The 27,905-nt window shown below is 34.6% G+C and overlaps 1 protein-coding gene across 1 annotated transcript in view; it reads left to right on the plus strand.

The window, feature by feature from the left end:
• The window catches only part of RhoGAP100F (Rho GTPase activating protein at 100F), a 152,732-nt gene extending 124,827 nt beyond the window's left edge, over nt 1-27,905 (plus strand). Inside the window, exons 7-10 of the mRNA XM_089099958.1 lie at nt 3,215-3,389; nt 8,438-8,605; nt 25,686-25,846; nt 27,738-27,905. Coding sequence (XP_088956084.1) covers nt 3,215-3,389; nt 8,438-8,605; nt 25,686-25,846; nt 27,738-27,905 — 672 coding nt within the window. The remainder of the gene's footprint in view (nt 1-3,214; nt 3,390-8,437; nt 8,606-25,685; nt 25,847-27,737) is intronic.

A 27,905-nucleotide genomic window follows, 5' to 3' on the forward strand; every position in this document is an offset into this window, starting at 1 on the left:
AGCTAAGACTCTAATCAATGCAAACAAATATACAATAGATATTAATGTAAATTAATAAATAAATCTTAAAACGAGTGAAACTTAAATTGAATATGTAAATCAAGCTTGAAACGAACAAAAATCACCACAAACAACTTTGGGTATGACCTCCTTCTCTCACCGTAAAAGTCTAAAGACTACTCCGTCATTGGCGCTTTACTGAAAACTATATGCGTCTTGAACAGTCTTTGAAAGTATAAACAATATCAAATTGAATATTTGATGTATGAAAAATATTTGTAATATTATCCGTTTTCAGTTAAGCGCCAATGACGCAGTAGGCTTTTGGTGTTTATTTACAGTTAGGAAAGGAGGCAGTATCCAAACACTTGTTTATAGTGAAACTAGATTCGTCTTTAACAACTTTAACAAGAGCTAATAAATTAAACTGAATATTTGATGTATAATTATATTAATTGCTGAAAGCTCATCGGTTCAAAATGTTACTATAATTTTAATGTTTATTTCCAATATTAAGTACAAAATAAAAAATATGTCATAAAATTGGTTTTCAGTAAAGCGCCAGTGACGCAGTAGGTTTTAGACTTTTACAGTGAGAGAAGGAGGTCATACCTAAACTCTTGTTTGTGGTGATTTTTGTTCGTTTCAAGCTTGATTTGCATATTCATTTTAAGTTTCACTCGTTTTAAGATTTATTTAATAATTTACATTAATATCTAGTGTATGTTTGTTTGCATTGATTGTTTATTTAATTTCTGTTCGTTTTAAGCTTCATTTATGCTTCAATAGGAAAATATTTTTTTCGTTTTAAGCTTGATTTTCATATTCGATCTAAGCATTACTCCCTTTAAGATCTATTTATTTATTTATATTATTACTTGTTGTATGTTTTTGCTATGATTGTTTAATTAATTTCTTGTTCGTTTTGGGCTTCATTAATTCTTTAATAATAATTTCTGGACGTGTTGAGTTTGAATTTTAAAAGGTATTTGTATCTGATGAGCTTAAGTTTAAAATGGCCTTTACTTTTCTTTGAGAAACTTATTTTTCGGAAAGCTTTTTTAATTAATGAATATAGCTTTCCTCTATATAGGTATTCTTTAGAGTTGCATTTATTTGCAAATCAAATAGTTAAATAGTGCATCATGTAAACAGAAAACCGACTAAGAGCTCGTTGAAAGAAGGGAAAGTGGCCAAATTATTTTGGTATTTTGTAAGAAACAAACAAACCTTCGAGTTTTATGAGATATGAGATATACATTTATTAAAAAAGAAAACAAACACTATTCGCTTTTCGCCTGCCAAGAAAGACAATAAGCTTGAAAGGGCAAGCGAGGTTATCACTCTCAGCTAATTAAAATAACATTCATACCTTGCTACTCAACACACAAGAAAATTATCTGATGAAGGAATAAAGGAAAAAAGAGAGAAAGAGGAAAAGACAAGAAGTAGATAGCAAAAAAAAGAAAAAAGAAAAAAAGCAAGCTAAATCGGGGAAATACCTTAAATAGAATGACAACCTGGAGTGGGCATAACACCAACTTCACTCACGAGATAAAAGAAACTTCTGTGCCCGCGACTTGAAAGCCAGAAGAGTAGGCGCATATTTCACACACTCGGGTAATATATTCCAAACATGGGGACCATAATGGCGAATCACAAAAAGTGCCCGGGTGGTGCTCCTAAACTCATGAGTTAAGTCATCAGCTTTTCTTGTATTATGATCATGAAGGTCTCTATTAAAAGTAAAAATATTTTCAAAAGCAGGGGTGAGCAGCTGATTCAAATATTTATACGAGAAAATCGCGACTTGGTAATCTCGAATTTGGGATACATCCATTAACTTATTCTTTTTAAAATGCTCATAAGCAGGAACCTCATCAGAATCATCAAATTCAGATAATAATTTTACAGCACGATTCTGAAGTTTTTGTACTCTTTTGAAACATGTAACAAAATTACTTGCCCATATAGAGCATCCGTAGCTAATATATGGGTAAAATATAAAAAAATATATCATTTTCAGGATCTTTTTTGGGACTAGATTTTTAATTCTTCTTATCACCCCAAGGCCTCTGCTTAATTTTTTAGCTATTGCACTTGAATGGTTTTTCCACGACAGGTTTTCATCAATTAAAAACCCCAAATACTTTGTTGTTGCTACTCTCTTTATCACATTTTCTTGAACCATGATATGGTCATTTCCAGCACTAGTCGAAAGTCTAGAAAATATCATGAAAAAGGTTTTAGAAAAGTGTAGGGTTAACTTATTTTGCTGAGAAAATGTTAGAAATTCAGAAACTGCATTATGGATTTTATTATATAAAACATCAAGTGAAGGCGCTGCCAGAAAGAGCAAAGTGTCATCTGCAAACAGGATGAAACCAGCCTCTGGCAGGTAATGTTTCACTCGATCAATGAAAATAATGAAAAGTAGAGGTCCCAAGATTGACCCTTGTGGGACCCCACACTCTACTTTCTTTTTTGAAGATAAAGATGACCCATTCTGAACTATCTGATACCAATTGTGTAGATACGATGAAAACCACTCCAGACTTGAACCCTTCACCCCAATCGAGTCAAGATCTTGTTTCACTTTGTTTTCTTAAAAATGTAATCGAATATAAAGAATCAATGGTTATTTAATTTGGGTTTGCCAGTATATTGACCACTTGTATTCTCGAAAGTGAAAATATTATAAGCCAGCACCAATAAGCTCAAGATTCTTTTTAATTTTGTTATAGCTCTTTGAAAGTATCTGTGCGAGTTTCAAATTATGTATTTTCCCCTCCAGAGATAAAAAGCCAAACTGATTGCCTTATAATATTACTTGATTATAATTTGATAAGAAGAATGAGGGCGCTTAGACTTTTTTTTCGTGACCCTTCCGACGCATATTCGACACTTGCAAGTATCAAAATTTCACATAATTTTACCTATACGAGAATTTTCTTCCATCAGACGGTCCCCTAGTCTTCCTCCCCCCCCCCCCTACCTGCACTATTCCCTGATTGCCTCTTATTTCCTTTCATAGTGTGGTAGTCATAGAAGAACCTTTGACAATTCTTATGAATAAAACTAATAGTGAGTTCCAATCTAGAGATATAAGATAATAAATGTATTTTTATGCTTTAAATGTAATGCGAACAGCCTTGTACACAGCGAAATGGATCATAACTGTATGAAAATGTTGTAAAAACCCTTTTCCTTTAAGCTTGCCCTGCGGCTTGAGCCTCGTGGAACTCTTTACCTGAAATTGCGGTACACAGAACCAAGATTAGCATTTAGAAGAGTTCCTGCAAATAGACAAATTCACACCGCTATTTTTGGAGCAGACCTTGAAGGTGTCGTCGTGAAAGAAGCATCCTCTGTCGGTGTCCCTATTCTAGGTAAGTATTATGATGTTTACTAAATTTATTAGTTTTATAATTTTAAGTAGAACTGCAGGAGATATTCTCTCTTGATAATTCACAGGAATGTTTTAGGTGGGGGGGGGGGGCTAGGATTCTGAAATATCATGGCTATCATAATTTTCCTAGAATCTCTATAATATTCACACAAACTGTATTTTCTACTGTTTTGACGGATCTGCCTGCCGTGAAACATAGGCCCTCCACCTAAACAACATTTCTGCGTGTAAACCTGATTTGTTCCTATGAAACTTCATGGGCGTTTTTTTTTTATATATTGTTTTTAGCTTACGGTGCCAATAAAGAAAGTTGCTTATTTAATAAAATATTAGTAACCAACTAGATTTATGTTGAAAGGGAAATACGAAGTGTTACAGCAACTTTCGATCAGCGTCACCGACAAAGCGTTGCTGAAACAATACTTTGATTCGCTATTTGTTACACAATCTATGTTGCTGTTTCTAAAATTTCAGCAAGTACAAGCTACGTTACTTCGCCTCAAAACTTAATATATATATTAGTTGTTCCCTGCGTAATTGATGTTAAAACAGTCTGATTTTTTGTCAATCACACACGGGTCGTCACATCAACACTTTACTAATAACTGCAAAACCAAGTAATTACGTTCCATTATTACTTATAATCCATGTATAACTATTTGTATGAAGATTCATTTTTCTGTCCTAAAATATGTCTAAAATCTATTCGTATAATGAAAACAGATGAAATAGCCCAAGTATGTAACCCCTTGCGCTTGAGGAAAAGCTTTACAATTCTTGCTTACAAGTCACAATTTGGGATAGAGGAGAAATCCTCGGACAATGAAAATTTAAAGTCTGCTGTGCCTGGGCTGTAAATTTCAAACTTCAAGGAACGTAACCTTGTTATGTAACCACATTAATGCAGAGGTCAGGTGAGACTCAGAAGTGGTGTTCGCCTCCGAAAGTTCATTCCCTCGCTTCCCTTGGCCTAAAATTACTTGCTTTGTACGTTTCTAATGGTTTGAAGGTGGGAGAAGGAGAAGTTCCTTTGAAAATCATTGTTATCATGTCACATGTACTTATCCAAAAAATTTCAAGCTGATCAAACTATTCGAAAAAACGACCTGTTGGCTCAGTTTACGCATCCGATCATATACATCTTAATATCGTGCATACTTTTACTTTAAATAGGGCTCAGTATTCCCACTTTTCCGCTAAGAATGTGGCGATGACAGAGAGAGGGTTTTCCAAGGCTTCATGAAAGAATTCTGTCCCTCAAATCATGCAAATTTGTTGTCATTGCATGTTTTTTATTCAGACGTAGAGCACCCTGCCTATCTCCCAGTTTAAAAGTAGGAGGTGGGTGGAGTAAGGGTATTTAAAAGTAGAGTGTCTCACATTGGTTCTCTTATTACACAGACTGGAAGTATGTTCGTAATTTCCGTTCAAATAAAGGGAGCTGGATTCATATTGTGCCTTTGTCAATACAGATTGAAAATTTGGGCGTGCCTTCACTTCAAACGTGGCACAACCTGTCCACCTATCTGCTACAAAAAAAACGATGGGAAGATGGGAGCTGCCCACTTAGTGCCTTAAATCATGCATATTGAAAATCAAGACATGTTGTAGATTTAAATACGGTGTAATATATCTAATTTCCTGCTAATAAGTTGTAAGTTGCAGGGCTAACGAGTTTTGTAGTCCTCCAATCATACAGATTTAAAATCCTTGCTTAATACCGGTTCAAAATGATGCAATGTGCTTGCATTTCTGCTGAGAATTTTGACGGAAGGGGTCATGATCCCATTTATGCAGTGATGGGACAACATTTGAATATATGTATTTGAAATACCTTCTTAAATACTTTCCGTTGATATCAAAATGCATATTTTAGCATACTTCAGATTGAGCATTTGAAATACGATTTTAAGTACTTTTTTGCTGTATACAAAATAATTTGGCATCAAGCGTCAGTTACCGTCCTGCCAGAATATACCAAATTAAAATTTGACCAGTTGATGACGCGGGATTCTGGGCAACTTTGAAAGTCCTTCATACATTCCACTCATTGGAATAACGAGTATATTTGAATCATTTAAAAGAACGATAGGGTAAATTTCACTTCCGACATTCTTTGAGGTAAAATCATTTCAAAATTAATATGGTTGACGAAGGAAACGTTTACGCTATCTGCAAAAACTGTCCAAACTGTATACCTAAACTTGCTCTTTAGTCAAAATCGAACTCCCTCTTGCACTTCAAGGTAAGTAAAGTTCAGCATGAGCACTCAATGCACATGCTGAATCAGAGTACAGGGAACACAAGTGAGCCAGAGCAAGGAGAGACCAGCGATGATAATCTTTCAGAAACATTTAGTATCTATTTACAAATAAAAAAAAAGAATGAACAGAATAAAAAGAAGTAAACTAAGTTAACTATCTTTACGATCCTCTGCCATACCAACCAAATTAGTGGTTGCAAATTATGTTGAGTATTCCTATTCGTGTGATACAAAAAGTGTTAAAAAACTGCATTTGCTTAGCATCAGGAGCTGTGGAGTGCCACCAGGTACAGCACAAAAGCATCAGACAAATTTAAGAAAGTGACAGGAAAACAGCTGAAATTCCAATTTGCAATACATTGGAGCTCTACCTACAAAGCTGACAAACAAACTATTGAAATTTAAGAAACTAAAAACTAGAAAAACTTGTGATGAGTTCAAAGTACCTTGATTAGGAATGGTAGATATTGAGCGTCTAATTGAATAAAGTTAGATTATTGATTCACTCACCAAAGCACCAGATGTCCTAAAACCGGAAATAGCCTGCTACCTAGGTACGGTGTTGCCAGTCCTCATAGTGTTAAAAAAGAATGTCATTGACATGTAGCATAGCAGGGTTCCTAAAGCACGCTCCTTTGTTAGCTGATAATATTCTCTGGAGTCTGAAGAAACGTTTTCTAATATCCTATCTGTGAAATTCGGTGACGAAAACTTTAGTGAGTTTGCAATTGCAACTTCCAGCCACCCCTGTTTCAAGACTAGGTAATTTTCAGAAAACAAAAGGGTGACCTTTACTCATCAAAATTCTTATACAACCACAATGCGGGTAATTGGCTCTTCTTGCAATTGTTTGTATGTTCATGAATCCTAATAAAAACACAGTCCTTTTGACGAATGGATGCTTTTACTATTTAAATTAATATTTGTAAAATTTTTATTAATACAACACATATTTTTACAAATAAAACATGCAGTTTTGACACAATTGCTTGAATCATAAAAAAATTTCTATGCTCAACAAGGCTTATGTCGCGTCTTTAAGTTTTAAAACCACGAGCGGTTCAGTTGCAAGTTCTAGCAACACTAATGATTTGTTGCTCGAGAACAAGATAATTAAAGATCTCGATTTTCATTTTCCAAACCAGTTCTTTCGGATAAAATCGATTTTTCGAGAAACTGAGTCTTGGAGCTCTGGCTTCTACTCGTAGCGTTAAATCAAACTTTGTTATGTTGCTACCATCACATAATGTAACAAGCAGAAACGCTAGCCCAGTGTGTATCATCTAATTAATTTTTGGACCGCCTTTTTAAGATTCGATAATATTTGTTATTCCAACTAAAAAAAAAAGCAATCACCATCAAATATGTCCCTCAAGATTCTATGACCGAGAGTAAAGGGTGAAAGAAAAGAAAACCAAAACCAAACAGAAGACAAAAAGGAAGAAGATATGCACACTAAGAAAGAAAATGATAATTAACCACCCACCAATGACTGCCTGCTGGAAACCGAGCCGGAGCAAAGTGTATACGATACTGATAATCAGCAAAAACAAAAAATTCAACATCAAATTACTCCCAGCAAGGCTCTATGGCCTGGAGTTTGGGGAGAAGGAAAAGAAAAGCAAAACAATAGACAATAACCAGAAAAAAAAGAAACACTCAACCACCCACCAGTTACTACACGCCGAAAATCCAGTCAGTGCACATTGCCTGACATAATCATCAAGTTAACCCACAATTCTAACTTGGACGATAGAAATCAACCGCATGTGGGCGCTAAGACAAAAATAACAACCAGATATCAAAATGTTTTCACAACCTTTTTAAAGACACCAAACGAATGACACTTTCTAGCCAACTCGGGTAAAGTATTCCAGGCAGACTGACAAGCAGTCAGGTGTTTGAAATCTGATCTGACTGAAGGACCGAATGGAATTGTTCTATATATAAAAATTATTCTATTGAGATAAAATGAAATAAATAGAATAAAATATAATAAAAGAAAATGAAATAGAATAAAATACTCAGTGTTGTCTTCCAATTTCTTGCACTAGGAGTTCTAAAATGTTTTTGGTTGATAATATTCAAGATTTTTCTTATGGAATTTGAATGTTTGGGTCATAAAAGGCGTAACTATTCAAGAAAAGTTTATAATGTGACAGTTCTATTTATTTTTTTTATTTTTTTTTCGCTGATGCTTGCATAATTCCTTTTAATTTCTCTTGGTGTTTCAGATGGTTTTTTGTTCAAGAATTACAGAAAAACTATGTCTATTCGAAAACAAAAATAAAAACACCCTTTTCACACTAACATAAAAATGTGCATTAAAAAATCTTTCAAGCAGTTAAACTTTTCAAAGCCTGATGTACCCAAGTTTCGCCAGATAAACAAACTTTCAAGAATTATTGAGGGGAAACAATAGGTCGGGTAAAATTTTTGCTGATGCAAAATTATAAGAATCAGATAAAACTACATGAGAAAAATTATTAGTTTTACAGCCAACGGATTAGTTATTGGCCCGTAGAACCTTGAAATGACTGCCATGACAAGGAAACAACTAGGGAAGAAAGTGAGACCCATATGAATTATCTTGCAGCAAGTGATTGATAATAAAATAAAAATTGAACACCAGAAAAACCTATTTCTTTCTTGAATGCTAGAGTAAAGATTCACTTAAACACCACTCATTTAGCAATCTCAGTTAACTATGTATTATTACTGTAACAATGTATAATCCTATAATCTTGATAGAATTTTTGATTTAGTTCAGAGATGTATTGAAGAAGTTGAGCGCCGAGGAATGGATATCGTAGGGCTGTACAGGCTATGTGGTTCGGCAACAAAAAAGAGAATTCTTCGAGATGCCTTTGAGAAAAACCCAAGGACAGTTGACTTGTCCCCAGATAACGTCCCAGATATAAATGTCATCACAGGTATCATTTTTCTTCTTCGTTTTAAGAAATTAAAAGTTTTGCTAAAATCTTAAAAGAAAATGTAATTTTTCGCCCTTGTCCCTCAATTTATGCTAATTTTTGAAATTTTATCTTATTTTATCGAACCCTTGTTGGGAAATAGCTGCCCATTGCCTTAAGATCCCAAAGACACTGAAAGTGGAATCTCATTCTTGCATTAATTAAGCGGAAATTTACAAAGCCATATATATCCTAAGAAATTATGAAAAACCTGGAATTTAATTCTTTAATGAAAATGCCTTATGCAATTATAGCGTTTTTGGTTGTAACGGGTGGCAAATTTGAATAAAAAAGGAACATGGGTGAAACATCAGCAGAAAATGAGCTGAAATAGACGGCACCAAAGTGCTTAAGACGGTGTAGATCTCTTTGAAGATGTAATTGTCAACCTGTTGAGAATTAACGGGATGTTAATGTTGGAATTTTTACGGACGAACAGCTTTGTTGAAATTAACTAATTAGTTTTCATATTTATTTTAATGATTCAACGTGGCAACATCGACGAAAATGTGGAAATGTCCTAAAAAAATTGCACTTTTGAAACAACGTAAAAATTGTCTTAGAATCGCAGTTTTCAGTTATGGTTTTTCGTTTTTTAATTATATTATTAATTAAATTTCGTTAACATATAGAGGGTCCCCGTTAAATTTCAGTTGACATATAGATTGTTGAATAGCATAATCATGCCTGTATTCAGCCGATTAAATGAAATAAGTTAGGTGATTAAATAAAATAGGTAAATAGGTTAAATCTGAAAGGTTAAAGATTAAACAAGTTACAAAAATAGACTGTAGTAAGATTAAAATTAGAAAAAAATCTCGTGAGTTAGCTCTTGAAAATAGAATGTTTCCTCAGTGCAAAATATAAAGGCTAATGCAGAACAGAGTTAAAACTTGAAAGAAAAAATTAATAATATGTAAGAGCCATGAACACTAAATAGAAAAAAACAAGAAAAAAAAAATGAAAATAACGAATAGTTAAAGGAAAAGAGTTTTTAAAATGAAGAGTCAGAACGAGGATAAGAAAAATGATCTGGGGATGTAGTTTCGTTTACACTGGGAAACTCTTGAATATTTAAGTGGTATTCACAGAAATTGCTCATAGCTGTAACTGATGAGAAAAAAAAAATTAGTAATGCATAAAATATAATTTAGTTAGGGAGGAAAAATAAGGAAGAGATGAAAATAAAACTGTGTGTATCGACATCATTTCCATCAATTAAACATAATAGGTGTTACAAGGTCGAAGTGTGTGAAGATGAGTCTTTATGTGCCAAAACAAGCTGTATTTCATCGTTTTGCCAGCTAATCGTCTAGCCATTATGGCAATACTCTAGAGTTGCCTATACTAAAAGGCCCTAAGGCTTCATTGCATTCTTATTATTATTATTTTTCCCTTTACCACGTCATTTGGAAGAGGTGGTCGTATAAACTTCACTCGATTGAAAATTGAAAGTTCTAGTATCTTTCTTAAGAGTCGAAAGTAATCGGAGGTTAACCAGACTCCCCCCTCCCCTCGCACACCCATTTTCCCCAAAGGCATTCGATACAGATTTTGGGATAGCCATTTTGTTGAAAAAAAAACTATGATTCTAGGGTTAACATAACCTCCTACAGCCCCCCAAGGCAAGGGCTGCAAGTTATGCGAGTTGCGCATTGTTAACACATAAGGTTTTTTATTAGGAAAAGGGAGTATGTTTGGTCTTTGGTCTCCTAGAAGTATTAGGGTATATAAGCGAAACTTTAAGGAAATTTTAAAACGGGTTTCGAACACAATTAAAACACAAAATGTGCTGGTTGTTAAAAGGATTATCAGTCATATCTAAGGGACGGCTGATGGCATTATTAAAACTTTCAATGTATGTTGAGAGGCATGTTGAAGAGTAGTCGGAGCGCAACCAGCCCCCTCGTCTTTTTTAAATGCCCTCTATCCTCAACTGAGGCGAAAAATTTGAAAAAGTCTTTTGTTCAAAATAGTCAAAAGATCTAATAACTGTGTCTCCGGATATGCCATGCCTTCCACAGTTCCAGGGTAAGGATTGTAAAATATGAGTAGAAAGGGGGGTGCTACTCGTGACCCTACACCATATATGGGCATAGAATACTGACAGGACATAATTTATTCAAGGATTATCGATCTGTTGTTGTTTGGCCACGTGTAATGACATGTGCTGCCACCTACAACTTTTTTACATAATTTATTCAAGGTCGATCTATTTGCTGTTGTTTGTCCAGGTGTAATGACACTGTGGGGTGATTTACATAATCGATGGGGGAATTATTGGTTCACGAAGGGGGAATTAAGAAACAAACATGGCTTCATTGTTGTTTGACTAGCCTAACCTGAGAACTTGATTTACATAATCGGCGGTGAAATTATTGATTCACGAAGGGGGAATTAAGAAACATTATGGCTTTTTTAATCTTAGGTCTGAGGGATAAACGTTCTTTAGGTCAGAGAGAAAAATTAATATTCTATTTTTAAATAGGGCTTCATTGATCTTTAGTGTCAGGAATTATAAATGACATCACTTGTTATCATGGAATTATGCGGGAGTCTAAAGAGATAGAAATTCTATTTTTAAATACAGCTTCATTGATTTACATAATCGGCGGGGAAATTATTGATTCACGAAGGGGGAATTAAGAAACATTATGGCTTCTTTAATCTTAGGTCTGAGGGATAAACGTTCTTTAGGTCAGAGAGAAAAATTAATATTGTATTTTTAAATAGTGCTTCATTGATCGTTAGTGTCAGGAATTATAAATGACATCACTTGTTATCTTGGAATTATGTGGGAGTCTAAAGAGATAGAAATTCTATTTTTAAATACGGCTTCACGGAGCTTTAAGTCGGAGAGATAAATTGATATTCTAACGAAACCTTAATAGTTTAGCTAGGAAAATTTATGAGATGAAGAGATTAATGTAGGAAAGGGTTTCCTAGAAATTTGAAATATGAAAGCACAGAGATGCCAAAAAACAAAAGGAACACACAGAAATTACTTTTAGGGGATTATTTGGGCGAAACGGTTTTAGACAGCTTATGGAATTATTTCGACGAAACCGTTAGAGACGATGATTTAAAAGATGATTTAAAAGAAGATTTTAGAAGAGGTTTTGAGTGTGGTCGTTATAATACACAAGTTCCATTTTAACAGTGTTGTGAGGTCCCCTACCCCAACCCCAAAGGGCCCCGATCGCCCTATCCCGATCCAAAGGGTTCCAATCCCCATACCCCAATCCAGAAGGAACCCCCGGTCCCCAAAGGTTCCCAGGACTCCCACCCGGCCCCCAAACCCCCAAAGTCCCTCCCCGGGCCCCCAAAGGTACATCAAGCTCCCAAAAGACCACCGGTGTCCCAAAGGCCTTCACACAGTCCCCAAATGTCCCCCAGGCTCCCAACTGGCCCCCAGGACCCCCAAAGGCCCTCCACCGGTCCCCAAAGGTCCCCCAGGCTCCCAAAGGGCCCCCCTCCCCTCCCTCTCCCTCCCTCTCCCCCCTCCTCACCGTCCCCTCCCCCCCCCCTCCTCCCAATCCCCCTACCCCTCCCCTCCCCTCCTCCCCTCCTCCCCACCCCCCTCCCCCTCCCCTCCCCATTTTTTTAATATTTTTTGTGCATTGAGACACAGAAGGGCACCCTCCCCTCCGGCCCCCCCCCAAAGGGCCCCCGACGCCCCAAAGACCTGATTTTTCAGAGTCATGGTTTACCATTTTGGATTTCTTTCGTTGATAAGTGTTGTCTGAAACTTATGATTTGGGATATGTAAATTACTATTTCGGACTTTTCTGAGCTAGATTTCTTAGTCTTTCGTTGGTGTGTGTTGTCTGAAACCTATGATTTGGGATGGATGGATTGCAATTTTTGACTTTTCTGAGCTAAGTTTCTTAGTCTTTCATAGGTGTGTGTTGTCAGAAAATTATGATTTGGGATGTGTAGTTTGCTATTTCAGGCTTTTCTGAGCTATGATTTCCTAGTATTTCGTAGGTGAATGTTGTCTGAAACCAATAGTTTGGGATGAGTAGTTTGCTATTTCAGGCTTTTCTGAGCTAGGTTTCTTAGCCTTTCGTAGGTGTGTGTTGTCTGAAACTTATGATTTGGGATATGTAATTTGATATTTCCGGCTTTTATAAGCTAGATTTCTTAGTCTTTCGGAGGTGTGTGGTGTCTGAAACCTATGTTTAGGGATGTGGGGGTTGCTATTTTTTGTCTTTTCTGAGCTGGATTTCTTAGCCTTTCGTAGGTGTGTGTTGTCTGAAACCTATGATTTGGGATAGTTAATTTGCTATTTCTGACTTTTCTGAGCTAGATTTCTTAGCCTTTCATAGGTGTTTGCTTTCAGAAAATTATGATTTGGGAGGTGTAGTTTGCTTTTTGGACTTTTCAGAGCTAGGATTCTTAGTCACTAATAGGTGTTTGTTGTCTGAAACTTCGAGTTTGAGATGAGTAGTTGCCTATATCAGAATTTTCATAGCCAGGTTTCTTAGTATTTCGTAGGTGAATGTTGTCTGAAACTTATGATTTGGGATATGTAAAATACTATTTCGGGCTTTTCTGAGTTGGATTTCTTAGTCTTTCATAGGTGTGTGTTGTCTGAAACCTATGATTTGGGATGAGTGGTTTGCTTTTTGGACTTTTCTGAGCTGAATTTCTGAGCCTTTCGTAGGTGTGTGTTGACTGAAACCTATGATTTGGGATGTGTAGTTTGCTATTTTTGACTTTTCTGAGCTAGGTTTCTTAGCCTTTCATAGGTGTGTGTTGTCAGAAAATTATGATTTGGGATGTGTAGTTTGCTATTTCAGGCTTTTCTGAGCTAAGATTTCCTAGTATTTCGTAGGTGAATGTTGTCTGAAACCAATAGTTTGGGAATGAGTAGTTTGCTATTTTTGGCTTTTCTGAGCTAGGTTTCTTTGCCTTTCGTAGGTGTGTGTTGACTGAAACCTATGATTTGGGATATGTAATTTGCTATTTTTGACTTTTCAGAGCTGGATTTATTAGCCGTTCATAGGTGTGTGTTGACTGAAACCTATGATTGGGATGAGTGGTTTGCTATTTTTGTCTTTTCTGAGCTAGATTTCTTAGCCTTTCATAGGTATGTGTTGTCAGAAAATTAATATTTGGGATGTGTAGTTTGCTATTTCAGGACTTTTCAGAGATATGATTCTTAATCATAGGCGTTTGGTGTCTGAAACTTCTAGTTTGGGATGAGTAGTTTGCTATTTCAGGCTTTTCTGAGCTAAGATTTCTTAGTCTTTCATAGGTGAATGTTGTCTGAAACCTTTGATTTGGGATATGTAAATTAATATTTCTGACTTTTATAAGCTAGATTTCTTAGTCTTTCGTTGTTGTGTGTTGTCTGAAACCTATGATTTGGGATGTGTGGGTTGCTACTTTTGACTTTTCTGAGCTGGATTTCTTAGCCTTTCATAGGTGTTTGTTGTCTGAAACCTATGATTTGGGATGACTAGTTTGCTATTTTTGACTTTTCTGAGCTAGATTTCTTAGCCTTTCATAGGTGTGTGCTTTCAGAAAATTATGATTTGGGAGGTGTAGTTTGCTTTTAGGACTTTTCAGAGCTAGGATTCTTAGTCACTCATAGGTGTTTGTTGTCTGAAACCTATAGTTTGGGATGACTAGTTTGCTATTTTTGACTTTTCTGAGCTAGGTTTCTTAGCCGTTCATAGGTGAGTTTTGTCTGAAACCTATGATTTGGGATATGTAAATTACTATCTCGGGCTTTCCTGAGTTGGATTTCTTAGTCTTTCATAGGTATGTGTTGTCTGAAACCTATGATTTGGGATGTGTGGGTTGCTATTTTTTGACTTTTCCGAGCTGGATTTCTTAGCCGTTCATAGGTGAGTGCTGTCTGAAACTTATGATTTGGGATGGTTAATTTGCTATTTCCGGCTTTTATTAGCTAGGTTTCTTAGCCTTTCATAGGTGCGTGTTGTCAGAAAATTATGATTTGGGATGTGTAGTTTGCTATTTAGACTTTTTAGAGCTAGATTTCTTAGTCCATCATAGGTGTTTGTTGTCTGAAACCAATAGTTTGGGATGTATAGTTTCCTATTTCAGGCTTTTCTGAGCTAGATTTCTTAGCCTTTCATTGGTGTGTGCTTTCAGAAAATTATGATTTGGGATATGTAAATTACTATTTCGGGCTTTTCTGAGTTGGATACTTCTAAATTTTTCCGTAGAAGATAGGAAAATTTATACTATGATTGTGATTATTTTCCATGAAGATAAAAAGTTTCACTTTAATTCTAAAGTCTATTAAATTCAATTCCAACCTTTCTCAAAGAGATGAAAAAAATTAAAGATCTATTCCAAATATTGTCCCGGAAGAACAAAAGTTCAAATTCGATTCTAAATTTTCTCAATGAAAAGGAAAAAGTTTTTGATCAAATATTTTTTCCCATAATATACAAATTTCCACTTCAGTTCAGATTTTTTTCTCAAAGAGATGAAGAAATTTAAAGTTCTGTTCCAAATTTTTAATAGAAGATATGAAATGTTATACTTTGAACGTGAATATTCAAGTTCTATTCTGAATTTTAACAACGAACACAATTCAATTCTAATTTCCACAATAAAAAATTTAAAGTTCAATTCTAAATTTTTCGGTGGAAAATAGAAAAAGTAATACCATACATGTGAATATTTTCCCGGAAGATAAAAAAGTTCTAGTTCAATTTAAAATTTTCTCAACGAAGTGAAGAAGAATTCAAGTTATCTTCTGAATTTTACCAAAGAACACAATTCAATTCTAGTTTCACCAGAGAAAATAAAAATATTCCACTTAAGTAATTTATTTCACAAGGACATAAATAAATTTAAATTTCAATTCTAAATTTTTCAGTGGAAGATAGAAAAAGTAATACCATACTTGTGAATATTTTCATGGAAGATAAAAAGTTCTAGTTCAATTTAAAATTTTCTCAACGAAGTCAAGGAAAGTTCAAGTTCTCTTCTGAACTTTCTCAATGAAAAAGAAATTAGTCATTGATCATTTCTATTTTTCCAAATAATATAAAAATTTCCCATTTTAGTTCAGATCTGGCTCGAAGAGATGAAAAATTTAAAATACAGTTCCAAATTTTTCACTGAAGATAAAAAAGTTCAAGTTCTCTTCGGAATTTTACCAAAGAACACAATTCAATTCTAATTTCTCCAGAGAAAATAAAAATCTTCCACTTCAGTTCTTTATTTCACAAAGACAAAGAAATTTAAAGTTCAATTCTAAATTTTTCAGTGGAAGATATAAAAAGTAATACCAAACTTGTGAATATTTACCAGGAAGATAAAAAGTTCTAGTTCAATTTAAAATTTTCTCAAAGAAGTGAAGAAAAGTTCAAGTTCTCTTGTGAAGTTTACTAAAGAACACAACTCAATTCTAATTTCTCCAGAGAAAATAAAAATCTTACACTTCAGTTCTTTATTTCACAAAGACATAAAGTAATATAAAGTTCAATTTTATTTTTTCTAGGGTCTTTAGTAAAATTAATAAAATACATTTTAATAGTTTAACTGAAGATAAAAAGTTCTAATTAAATTTAAAATTTTCTCAACGAAGTCAAGGAAAGTTCAAGTTCTATTCTGAACTTTACCAAATAACAAACTTCAATTCTAATTTCTCCATATAAAACAAAAATCTTCCACTTCAGTTATTTATTTCACAAAGACATAAAGAAATTTAAAGTTCATTTCTAAATTTTTCGGTGGAAGATAGAAAAAGTAATACCATACTTATGATTATTTTCCCGGAAGATAAAAAGTTCTAGTTCAATTTAAAATTTGCTCAATGAAGTGAAGAAAAGTTCAAGTTCTCTACTGAATTTTACCAAAGAACACAATTCAATTCTAATTTCTACAGAGAAAATAAAAATCTTCCACTTCAGTTCTTTATTTCACAAAAGACATAAAGAAATTTAAAGACACACACACATACACACACACACGTTAGGTTAAGTTAGGTTAGGTTAGCCCATGTACGCTTCACTTAGGTTAGCTTAGGTTAGGTGAGAGACAGGCAAAAAGTTAGGTGTATGATTAGGTTAGTTTAGGTTATATTAAGTTAGGTTAGGTTAATTTTGGTTAGGCTAGGTTAGCCTACGTACGCGCGCGTACGTAGGCTAACCTAACCTCTAGTAACCTCTAATCTAGATTAGTAACCTCTAATCTAGTCTAACCTAACCTAACCATACTCGCCGGAAAAGGTTAGGTTAACTTATCATGAGCACTCATGATAAGTTAACCTAACCTAACCTAACTTAAACATTTAGAAATGTTTCTATTTATTTATTAATATTTATTTATACCTAACCTATTGTTTTGAAGGTTATATGAACGAGTTTGAACGATTGTCTTTAATAATAGAACGAGTCACTCATTTTCTAATTTAAAAATTTGATGGGTAAATCCATAAGAAAAAGAAGCTAAAATTTAATTTAAAATTAGAAAAGAACTTTAAATTTTTCATCTCTTTGAGAAAAAATCAGAACTGAAGTGTAGTCTTTTTATTTTATTGGAAAAATTAGAAGAGAACTTTGAATTTTTTATGTCTTTGAGGAATTAAGAACTGAAGTGGAATCTTTTTTCATTTTCACTGGTAAAATTCAGAATTGAGCTAACTTTTTTCACTTCTTTAAGAAAATTCAGAAGAGAACTTGAACATTTTGCACTTCTTCGAGAAAACTCAGAATTAAAGTTATGCTCCTTATCTTCATGTCGAGTATTCAAATCAATGTATAACTTTTTCTATCTTCTATGAAAAATCTGGAACAGAACATTAAATTTTTCATCTCTTTCCAAAAAAACGGTAGTGAACTTAAGAAAATTAGAATTAAAGTGAAACTTTTTATCTTCACTGGAAAATAATCACAGTCATAGTATAACTTTTCCTATCTTCTACAGAAAATTTAGAATTGAACTTTAAATTTTTTATGTCTTTGAGAAATTAAGAACTGAAGTGGAAGATTTTTTCATTTTCATCGGTAAAATTCAGAATTGAGTTAACTTTTTTCTCTTCTTTAAGAAAATTCAGAAGAGAACTTGAACAATTTGCACTTCTTCGAGAAAACTCAGAATTAAAGTGGAGTTCCTTATCTTCATGTTGAATATTCACAATCAATGTATAACTTTTTCTATCTTCTATGAAAAATTTGGAACAGAACTTTAAATTTTTCATCTCTTTGAGAAAAATCAGAACTGAATTTAAGAAAAGTTATAAATAAAGTGAAACTTTTGATCTTCATGGAAAACAATCGCAGTCATAGTATTACTTTTTCTGTCTTCCATCTAAAAATTTAGAAAAGAACTTTAAATTTCTTTATTTCTTTGGGAACTTAAAACTGAAATGGAAGATTTTTATTTTCTCTGGAGAAATTAGAATTGAAGTGTGTTCTTTGGTAAAGTTCAGAAGAGAACTTGAACTTTTCTTCATTTCGCTGAGAAAATTTAAAATTGAACTAGAACTTTTTATCTTCCGGGAAAATATTCACAAGTATGGTATTACCTTTTCTATCTTCCACCGAAAAATTTAGAATTGAACTTTAAATTTCTTTATGTCTTTTGTGAAATAAAGAACTGAAGTGGAGGATTTTTATTTTCTCTGTAGAAACTAGAATTGAATTGTGTTCTTTGGTAAAATTCAGTATAGAACATGAACTTTTGTTCTCTTCGTTGAGCAAATTTTAAGTTGAACTAGAACTTTTAATCTTCTGTGAAAATATTCACAAGTAGGGTATTAATTTTTATATCTCCCACCGAACAATTTAGAATTGAAATTTAAATTTCTTTATGTGTTTGTGAAATGAAGATGTGAAGTGGAAGATTTTTGTCTTTTCTGGGAAAATTAGAATTGAATTTTGTTCTTTGTTAAAGTTCAGAAGAGAGCTTGAACTTTCATTGACTTCGTTGAGAAAATTTAAAATTGTACTAGAAATTTTTATCTTCCGTGAAAATATTCACAAGTATGATATTACTTTTTCTATCTTCCACCGAAAAATTAGAATTGAACTTTAAATTTCCTTATGTCTTTGTGAAATAAAGAACTGAAGTGGAAGATTTTTGTTTTCTCTGGAGAAATTAGAATTGAAGTGTGTTCTTTGGTAAAGTTCAGAAGAGAACTTGAACTTTTCTTCACTTCGTTGAGAAAATTTTAAATTGAACTAGAACCTTTTATCTTCCGGGAAAATATTCACAAGTATGGTATTACTTTTTCTATCTTCCACCGAAAAATTTAGAATTGAAATTTAAATTTCTTTGTCTTTGTGAAATAAAGAACTGAAGTGGAAGATTTTTATTTTCTCTGGAGAAATTAGAATTGAATTGTGTTCTTTGGTAAAATTCCGAAGAGAACTTGAACTTTTTTATCTTCAGTGAAAAATTTGGAACTGTATTTTAAATTTTTCATCTCTTCGAGCCAAATCTGAACTAAAATGGGAAATTTTTATATTATTTGGAAAAATAGAAATGATCAATGACTAATTTCTTTTTCATTGAGAAAATTCAGAAGAGAACTTGAACTTTCCTTGACTTCGTTGAAAAAATTTTAAATTGAACTGGAACTTTTTATCTTCCATGAAAATATTCACAAGTATGGTATTACTTTTTCTTTCTTCCACCGAAAAATTTAGAATTGAACTTTAAATTTCTTTATGTATTTGTGAAATAAGGAACTGAAGCGGAAGATTTTTATTTTCTCTGGTGAAATTAGAATTGAATTGTGTTCTTTGGTAAAATTCAGAAGAGAACTTGAATTCTTCTTCACTTCGTTCAGAAAATTTTAAATTGAACTAGAACTTTTTATCGTCCGGGAAAATATTCACACGTATGGTATTATTTTTTCTATCTTCCACCGAAAAATTTAGAATTTAACTTTAAATTTTTTATTGTGGAAATTAGAATTGAATTGTGTTCTTTGGTAAAATTCAGAATAGAACTCGAATATTCACGATCGAAGTATAACTTTTCATATCTTCCATGAAAAATTTAGAACAGAACTTTAAATTTCTTTATGTCTTTGAGAAAAAAATCTGAACTGAAGTGGAAATTTTTATATTATGGGAAAAAAGATTTGATCACTAACTTTTTCATTTTCATTGAGAAAATTCAGAATCGAAGTTGAACTTTTCTTCTTCCGGGAAAATATTTGGAATAGAACTTTAATTTTTTCATCTCTTTGAGAAAGGTCGGAATTGAATTTAAGAAAATTTAGAATTAAAGTGAAACTTTTTATCTTCATGGAAAATAATCACAATCATAGTGGAAATTTTCCTATCTTCTACGGAAAAATTTAGAAGTATCCAACTCAGAAAAGCCCGAAATAGTAATTTACATATCCCAAATCATAATTTTCTGAAAGCACACACCGATGAAATGCTAAGAAATCTAGCTCAGAAAAGCCTGAAATAGCAAACTACTCATCCCAAACTATTGGTTTCAGACAACAAACACCTATGATGGACTAAGAATTCTAGCTCTAAAAAGTCCAAATAGCAAACTACACATCCCAAATCATAATTTTCTTACAACACGCACCTATGAAAGGCTATCAACGAACACATCAACGAAAGAAATCCAAAATGATAAACCATGACTCTGAAAAATCAGGTCTTTGGGGCGTCGGGGGCCCTTTGGGGGGGGGGGGCAGGGGGAGGGTGCCCTTCTGTGTCTCAATGCACAAAAAATATTAAAAAAATGGGGAGGGGAGGAGGGGAGGGGGAGGGGGTGGGGAGGAGGGGTGGGGAGGAGGGGAGGGGAGGGGAGTGGGAGGGGACGGTGAGGAGGGGGAGGGGGGCCCTTTGGGAGCCTGGGGGACCTTTGGGGACCGGTGGAGGGCCTTTGGGGGTCCTGGGGGGCCAGTTGGGAGCCTGGGGGTCATTTGGGGACCGGGTGAAGGCCTTTGGGACACCGGTGGTCTTTTGGGAGCTTGATGTGCCTTTGGGGGCCCGCGGAGGGACTTTGGGGGTTTGGGGGGCCGGGTGGGAGTCCTGGGAACCTTTGGGGACCGGGGGTTCCTTCTGGATTGGGGTATGGGGATTGGAACCCTTTGGATCGGGGTAGGGCGATTGGGGCCCTTTGGGGTTGGAGTAGGGGACCTCACAACACTGTTAAAATGGAACTTGTGTATTATAACGACCACACTCAAAACCTCTTCTAAAATCTTCTTTTAAATCATCTTTTAAATCATCGTCTCTAACGGTTTTGCCGAAATAATTCCATAAGCTGTCTAAAACCGTTTCGCCCAAATAATCCCCTAAAAGTAATTTCTGTGTGTTCCTTTTGTTTTTTGGCATCTCTGTGCTTTCACATTTCAAATTTCTAGGAAACCCTTTCCTACGTTAATCTCTTCATCTCATAAATTTTCCTAGGTAAACTATTAAGGTTTCGTTAGAATATCAATTTATCTCTCCGACTTAAAGCTCCGTGAAGCCGTATTTAAAAATTGAATTTCTATCTCTTTAGACTCCCACATAATTCCAAGATAACAAGTGATGTCATTTATAATTCCTGACACTAACGATCAATGAAGCCCTATTTAAAAATAGAATATTTATTTTTCTCTCTGACCTAAAGAACGTTTATCCCTCAGACCTAAGATTAAAGAAGCCATAATGTTTCTTAATTCCCCTTCGTGAATCAATAATTTCCCCGCCGATTATGTAAATCAATGAAGCTGTATTTAAAAATAGAATTTCTATCTCTTTAGACTCCCACATAATTCCAAGATAACAAGTGATGTCATTTATAATTCCTGAAACTAACGATCAATGAAGCCCTATTTAAAAATAGAATATTAATTTTTCTCTCTGACCTAAAGAACGTTTATCCCTCAGACCTAAGATTAAAGAAGCCATATTGTTTCATAATTCCCCCTTCGTGAATCAATAATTTCCCCGCCGATTATGTAAATCAATTTCTCAGGTTAGGCTAGTCAAACAAAAATGAAGCCATGTTTGTTTCTTAATTCCCCCTTCGTGAACCAATAATTCCCCCATCGATTATGTAAATCACCCCACAGTGTCATTACACCTGGACAAACAACAGCAAATAGATCGACCTTGAATAAATTATGTAAAAAAGTTGTAGGTGGCAGCACATGTCATTACACGTGGCCAAACAACAACAGATCGATAATCCTTGAATAAATTATGTCCTGTCAGTATTCTATGCCCATATATGGTGTAGGGTCACGAGTAGCACCCCCCTTTCTACTAATATGCAATTCGCCCATTGTTTACGTTGAGAGTTTATCCCTAGAAAAATGGGCGGTATTTGATTATGGGTCTGTCCCAAAAGGCTAAGGGCCTAAAAAGCTTCGAGGACTGTTGATGGGTATGTTAAACGTAATAAAAAACGATATGCGCATCCAGTTTGTCAAGAAGCCGTATCTGCAATATCTTAAGACCGGCTTAGGGTAATAAGTTAAAACTTTCATGCCATGTTCAACTTATGACTACGACTGTGACTACTTGTGCCTCCAAGTGCGACAACTTGCGACTACGAATACGACAAGTCATGACTGCAACTGCTAATACTTGTGACTGTGACTACTAGTATTAATGCTGCTACTACTACTGCGATTACGACAGTGACAGCAAATGTTGCTGCAACTCCTGCTGTTACAGCTAGAACTCCTGAACTAAATCGAAATCTTGACACTAATTAGAATAATAGATTAGAACACGACATTTTGATTCTTAAGCCTTAGACGTGGCTATTAAAAACGAATATAAAAAAAAACTTTTGCGAGAAAAAAAATTTCAAAGAAAAGAAAATCTATATTAAACTTAGGACCAGCAGAAATAAAGTCCTATAATAATTCAAACCAAAATCGGCCAGAAATTACTATTAAAAAATAAACGAAACCCGAAACGACCACCCATTAAAATAAATGATCATATCAAACTTAAAGATAACAGATACTGATCTAGATGAATAAATAAAATTTAAAATGAGTAAAATTTAAATTTAATATTCGAGTCAAACTTAAAACGAATAAAAATCCCTACAAACAGAAGTTTGGCTACTGCTTCTTTTCCCCTCTCTTAATCGTAAAAGTTCTAAAACTTGTTGCGGAATTTGATCTTTACTGAAAACAAAACATATTATAAACATTTGTTTTATATTTATATAACTAAAAAATTAAAAAATTACTGTGAAATAAAATCTTGAATTGCTGAGATTTTCAGGAATTTATATTATTATATATTAAATATTCAGTTTATTTTCATTATTTTTTTTTCAAATTATCTTGATAGTCATAGAGATTTATTTTTTGTCTGTTATCGACGTTTTGAAAAATTAAAGCACAGTGTTCAAAATACATATAGTTTTCAATAAAACGACTACAATGCAATAAGTCTGAATACAGATATATAATTTTATTTTCACTAATTTCAAGGTTTATTTATTCATCAAACAGTTCGTGGTAACAAACTGTAAGCATGGAGCGACCCGGCTCAATTGTAACCGAAACTCTAAAAAAACAGTAACCAATACAAACAGATATATCAAAAGAATCGACTGCTTATGCTGATTCAAATACATAAATTTCATTAAGTTTAGTCTTACCCATCGAAGGTTACGAGAATGAGAAATTTTTTCTGATTTTTGAAAAAAGGAGGAAACACTCTGAAAGTCAAGTAATCTCAATGAAAATCACATTATCAGATCCAGCGTATCAGAAAACTCTACGGTCTAGGTTTCAAGCTCCTATCTACAAAAATAAGGAATTTGTATTTTTTCTTTTTTTAGCCAGTAGAAAGATCACGGATGCGTGTTTATTTGGTTTTTTTCCCCAGGGTGATTGAATCTACCCAGTGGTCCTAGAATATCGGGAGAAGGCTCATTCGAACGTAAATTAAAATTTCTAGTGCCCTTTTTAAGTGACCAAATAAATTGAAGGGCAACTAGGTTCCCTCCCCCCTTTTTTCCAAAATCATCCGATCAATATTTTTAGATAGTCAATTTGTTCAGCATAGTCTAAAGGCCTAATAACTATGCCTTTGGGTATAATATGACCCCCCCCCTCACAGCCCCAGGGGAAAGATCTTTAAGTTATAAAATTTTTCCATTGTTTGCGCATAGTATTTGTTATCGGGATGTAGGCATACATTTTCGGGTGGGGCGGCAAATTTTCTGCTGGGGGGTTTTCCCAGGTTGAATTTTCTATGGGGAGGGAAGTTTCTAGGGAGTTAACTTTTCAGGGAAATTATACACTGGGGGAATTTGCCCGAATTTTTATATACAATTCTTTTTATATGTCTTGCTTTCTCTTTTCCGTCTCAGTTTTACGCGCGGAATGTTAAAGAGTAATTGTCCGGGGTAAATTTTCACTAGTATTGAATTGTCTAGGGGATATTTCCGTGAGGAGGGGTTTCTTCGTGGAGGTGGGGCCAGATTTCCTGGCATTATTTAAAGAACGATCAGAAATTAAATAATAAAAAAACAAGTCTTTTCAACTGAAAGTAAGTAGCAACATTAAAACTTAAAACGAACAGAAATTATTACGTATATAAAGAGGGTTTCCCCTCCTCAACACCTCACTCTTTACGTTAAAGTTTGAATTTTGTTCCAATTATTTAAAAAAGGCTCCTGAAACACAAACGCCGTTCGCTTATGAGAATAAAATGCTTTTTTAGAAGTGCTAAAAAACTTTAGCGTAAAGAGCGAGGTGTCGAGGAGAGGGCAACCCCCTTTATATACGTAATAATTTCTGTTCGTTTTAAGTTTTAATGTTGCTCCTTATTTTCGGCTGAAAAACTTGTTGTTTTTAATTAATCTACATCAGCATCTATTATTTTTATGATTGATATGATTATCTATTTTAATTTCTGTACATTTTGGGCTTAATTTATTCTTTGATTGTAACCTGTCGTCATTCTAATTTTGAATCATTATAGGGCTTTGTTCCTGCTAGTTTTATAAATATCTATAAATGTTTATGATGAATTTTTATAATATCTAAAAACTACAGACAGTTAAAAAGAGGAAGATCAAGAAATCAGAAAAAAATGTAAATGTAAATACAACTGTAGATATCAGCATTATTGCCAACGACTGAACATAAGAGGTGCTGCGGACTCACAGCGTCTGATAATGAGTCTTGAGGTACTAAAGTAAGATATTTCTCGCCGTTTACTTTCTTCAGAATTTCAATTCTTACTTTAAATCATAGGAAATTCTTATTATCGTTACCAAGCCAAACCTGTTTAACATAATTGCGAAAACAGTAAAAATCAGTCAAACTCTTTTATCAGTTTTTTTTTTTTTAAATAGGGTAAATATAGGAAAAATAGGGTAAATATAGGGGAATATAAGGTAAATATTGAAAATAGGTAAACAGGGTGAAAATAGGGGAAAATAGGGTTAAAACAGGACCAATCTCCTTGCAGGATCTCTTTGGTATTTTAAAGAAAGTAGTTGAGTCGAACAACTGGAAATTTCAGGGTGAGTTAAAATATCAAATCTTAACATTTATCAAATCCTAGGTAAATTTTATTTACCTTGCTAGACTGCTTATTCATAAACTATTCAAGAACGTTTCCACCGAAAGCGCAAGTTACCCGAGTGCTCTTCTGTTGTGCTCTCCGTTCTTTGTCGTGCTATGTTGTGCTGAAGTGCTGAACAAAAACCCTTAGAGCGAAGAGCGAGGTACTGAGGAGAGGACGACTCCCCTCATATGCGTAATAATTTCTGTTCGTTTTAAGTTTTAATGTCGCAGTTTTTTCAGGTGAAAAAACTTGTTTTTTTATTTAATTTCTGGTCGTTTTTAAAATAATGTTGGGGAGCCCGGTTCCCCTTCCATACAAAACTCCATTCCCCCACAAGAAGTTCCTCCATGGAAATATCCTCCCACTTAACCCCTCCACCAGAAAAATTCCTCTTGAAAAACTCCGTATACTTCACAATAATCATTAACTCTGTTTATGCTATCATTTAGTTTACTGATTTAGTTTTTGTTTATTTTATTCATTATATAGAACTGTTTCGTTGTGACAATTTAATGGTATATCTCTTCTTTTTTGTATTTTAGGGGTTTTAAAAGAATACCTTCGTGAACTACCTGATCCACTAATCCCAAGATGCCTTTACCAGATGCTTGTCGATGCGTTATCTGTTTGCATGCCGGATGATCCTGACGGAAATGCGAAGTTGATTTTTTCAATTCTTGAATGTATGCCCAAAGCATGCAAGGTAAGAAGATTAACCATAGCTAATGTTTTCAGGGCTTACCCGGTGGTTGTATTTGAAAACGTGGAATTTGGTAGGGCATGCTTTTACAAATTTTTAGAATTGTCTTATACTACATGCAATAATAGTTGTTTAGGTATTTGTTTTCCTTGAATATAGCCAATAATTAAATTAATATTTATAATTGAATCAGTATTGATTCAGAGTTCGAACACACCTATACTAAATTGGATATTCCATTGACAAATCAGTATGCTTTTTAAGTGGACTTAATCCCTGTGTGTCAGATTTTGCAATCTTTGGCAAAGGATTACAGGTCCTGACCTAAATAAAATTATTATTGCTACTGTGTGACGTCACCATTACATCACCAGTTTAACGACTGTCTCTGGACTTAGATTTATGGATTACGATTTGGATTTTGGCTGCTTACGAGTAATAAGATAGATAAGACTCTAGGCAGGTATGCCTTTCCAAAAACTAACCTGACAAGTATGTGTCCAATAAGAGAGTCATTCATACTCCTGCCATTTACCCGTGCCTCAGCCATTGAAACATTTGCCTCTCAATTACTTGGACTATCTGGTCTTGGCTTTTCTCTGTCTACAATTACCCAGCCCAGTCTTGATGCAACCTATTGCCCAAAATACTTGATAACTTCAATTCAGTAATCAGTAATAAGTAATAAGTAAAAACAATTCAACGAGTAATAAGATACGAAATAAGATAGCTGAAAAGTTGGTGTTTAGCCCCGTTCTGAACTTTTTGAGTAGATCACTCACAGAAGGTGTAAAACTTGATATGATCGTCAAGAGTGCTATTAACTATTTCGAACACGATGCAGTTTTACAAGCGAAAAAGACTTTTCATAGTGAGTTGGATATCCAAACCCGGATGGTTTCGTGTGCCAAGGATGATGACAATATTACTGATGTGTGCAAGTGGCTAGTCACGGGGGCAAAGCAAAATGTTCTGATCCTAAAGTTTTCAATTTTTAATCCATGTGAAGTACCTGCCATCGGCAAGTCTGTTCATGCCACAGAGTTTTGAAAGTAAATGAACTTTCGAGAAAATTAGTTGGATTTATATTAAATGCTAGCTGCTTCCCGATCAGCCTGCCTGACAATTCCCAGCCTCTTCACTCCACATCCCCCTCACCACTATACTCTGTGATACATAAGATCCCCCCCCAAAAGACTTAAAAGGCCCAAATGAACAAAAAACATTCATCGATAAGGTGTTTCCAAATCCGACGATTAGCCGAGTTACGCAGCACTACAGACGAGTGGAAACTTGTGGTTCGGTCCAAGAAAACCGCGGGTCAGATAGTCGAAAATGTTAAGCGCGCCGGATCATCGTTCAACATTTCCCCCAAGGAGCCTGATTTTGTCGCGGCGATTAAGCGAATGCCAGATTTAGACGAAATGTCGCTGAAACAGCTAATCTCCAAGTCCACAACACAGTACAGTGTGGCAAGTCCCGAAAATTTGAAGTTTACTTTCCGTTTCGAACTGATATTGATTCGTTTCTGAAAGCATCTGTGATAGTGGGATATGAACGCCTTCCGGTTGAAGAGTTCGTGTTCCCACCACGTCGCTGCTTCAATTGTCATGCAATCGGTCACCTCGCTGTGAATTGTAAGAAAAATGCACTATATTCTAAATGTGGCTCCGTCAACCACAAATTGACACCTGATACTTCATGCAAAAAAAGTGACTTTTGCGTTTGTTGCAAGACCAATGGTCATGCGTGTTATATTGTAAAATGCCGGAAAAACCAAAAAACTTAAACCCATGGACTCGTTTCAACTATCATAGAATATAAATGGGTCATTTATAAATAAATTTTCTGTGTTGCTAAGCTCAGCTCCAGTTATAACGTGATTTTCCTCCAGGAACATTTTGTTACTAAACATGGTATTAACATACTTGCACTTGATGGCATGACATTATACCCCGTACCTGCTAGAAAGCTGAATAACAGAGGCAGACCCTCCAGTGGGCTTGTTACTTTTGTTAAATCGGCTCTCTGTTCTAGCTGGTTCGAACTAAATGCTGACTAG

Source organism: Artemia sp. Qi Xiang Cuo, chromosome 14, assembly GCF_049724085.1.
Source record: "Artemia sp. Qi Xiang Cuo chromosome 14, ASM4972408v1, whole genome shotgun sequence".
Taxonomy (NCBI): Eukaryota; Metazoa; Arthropoda; class Branchiopoda; order Anostraca; family Artemiidae; genus Artemia; species Artemia sp. Qi Xiang Cuo.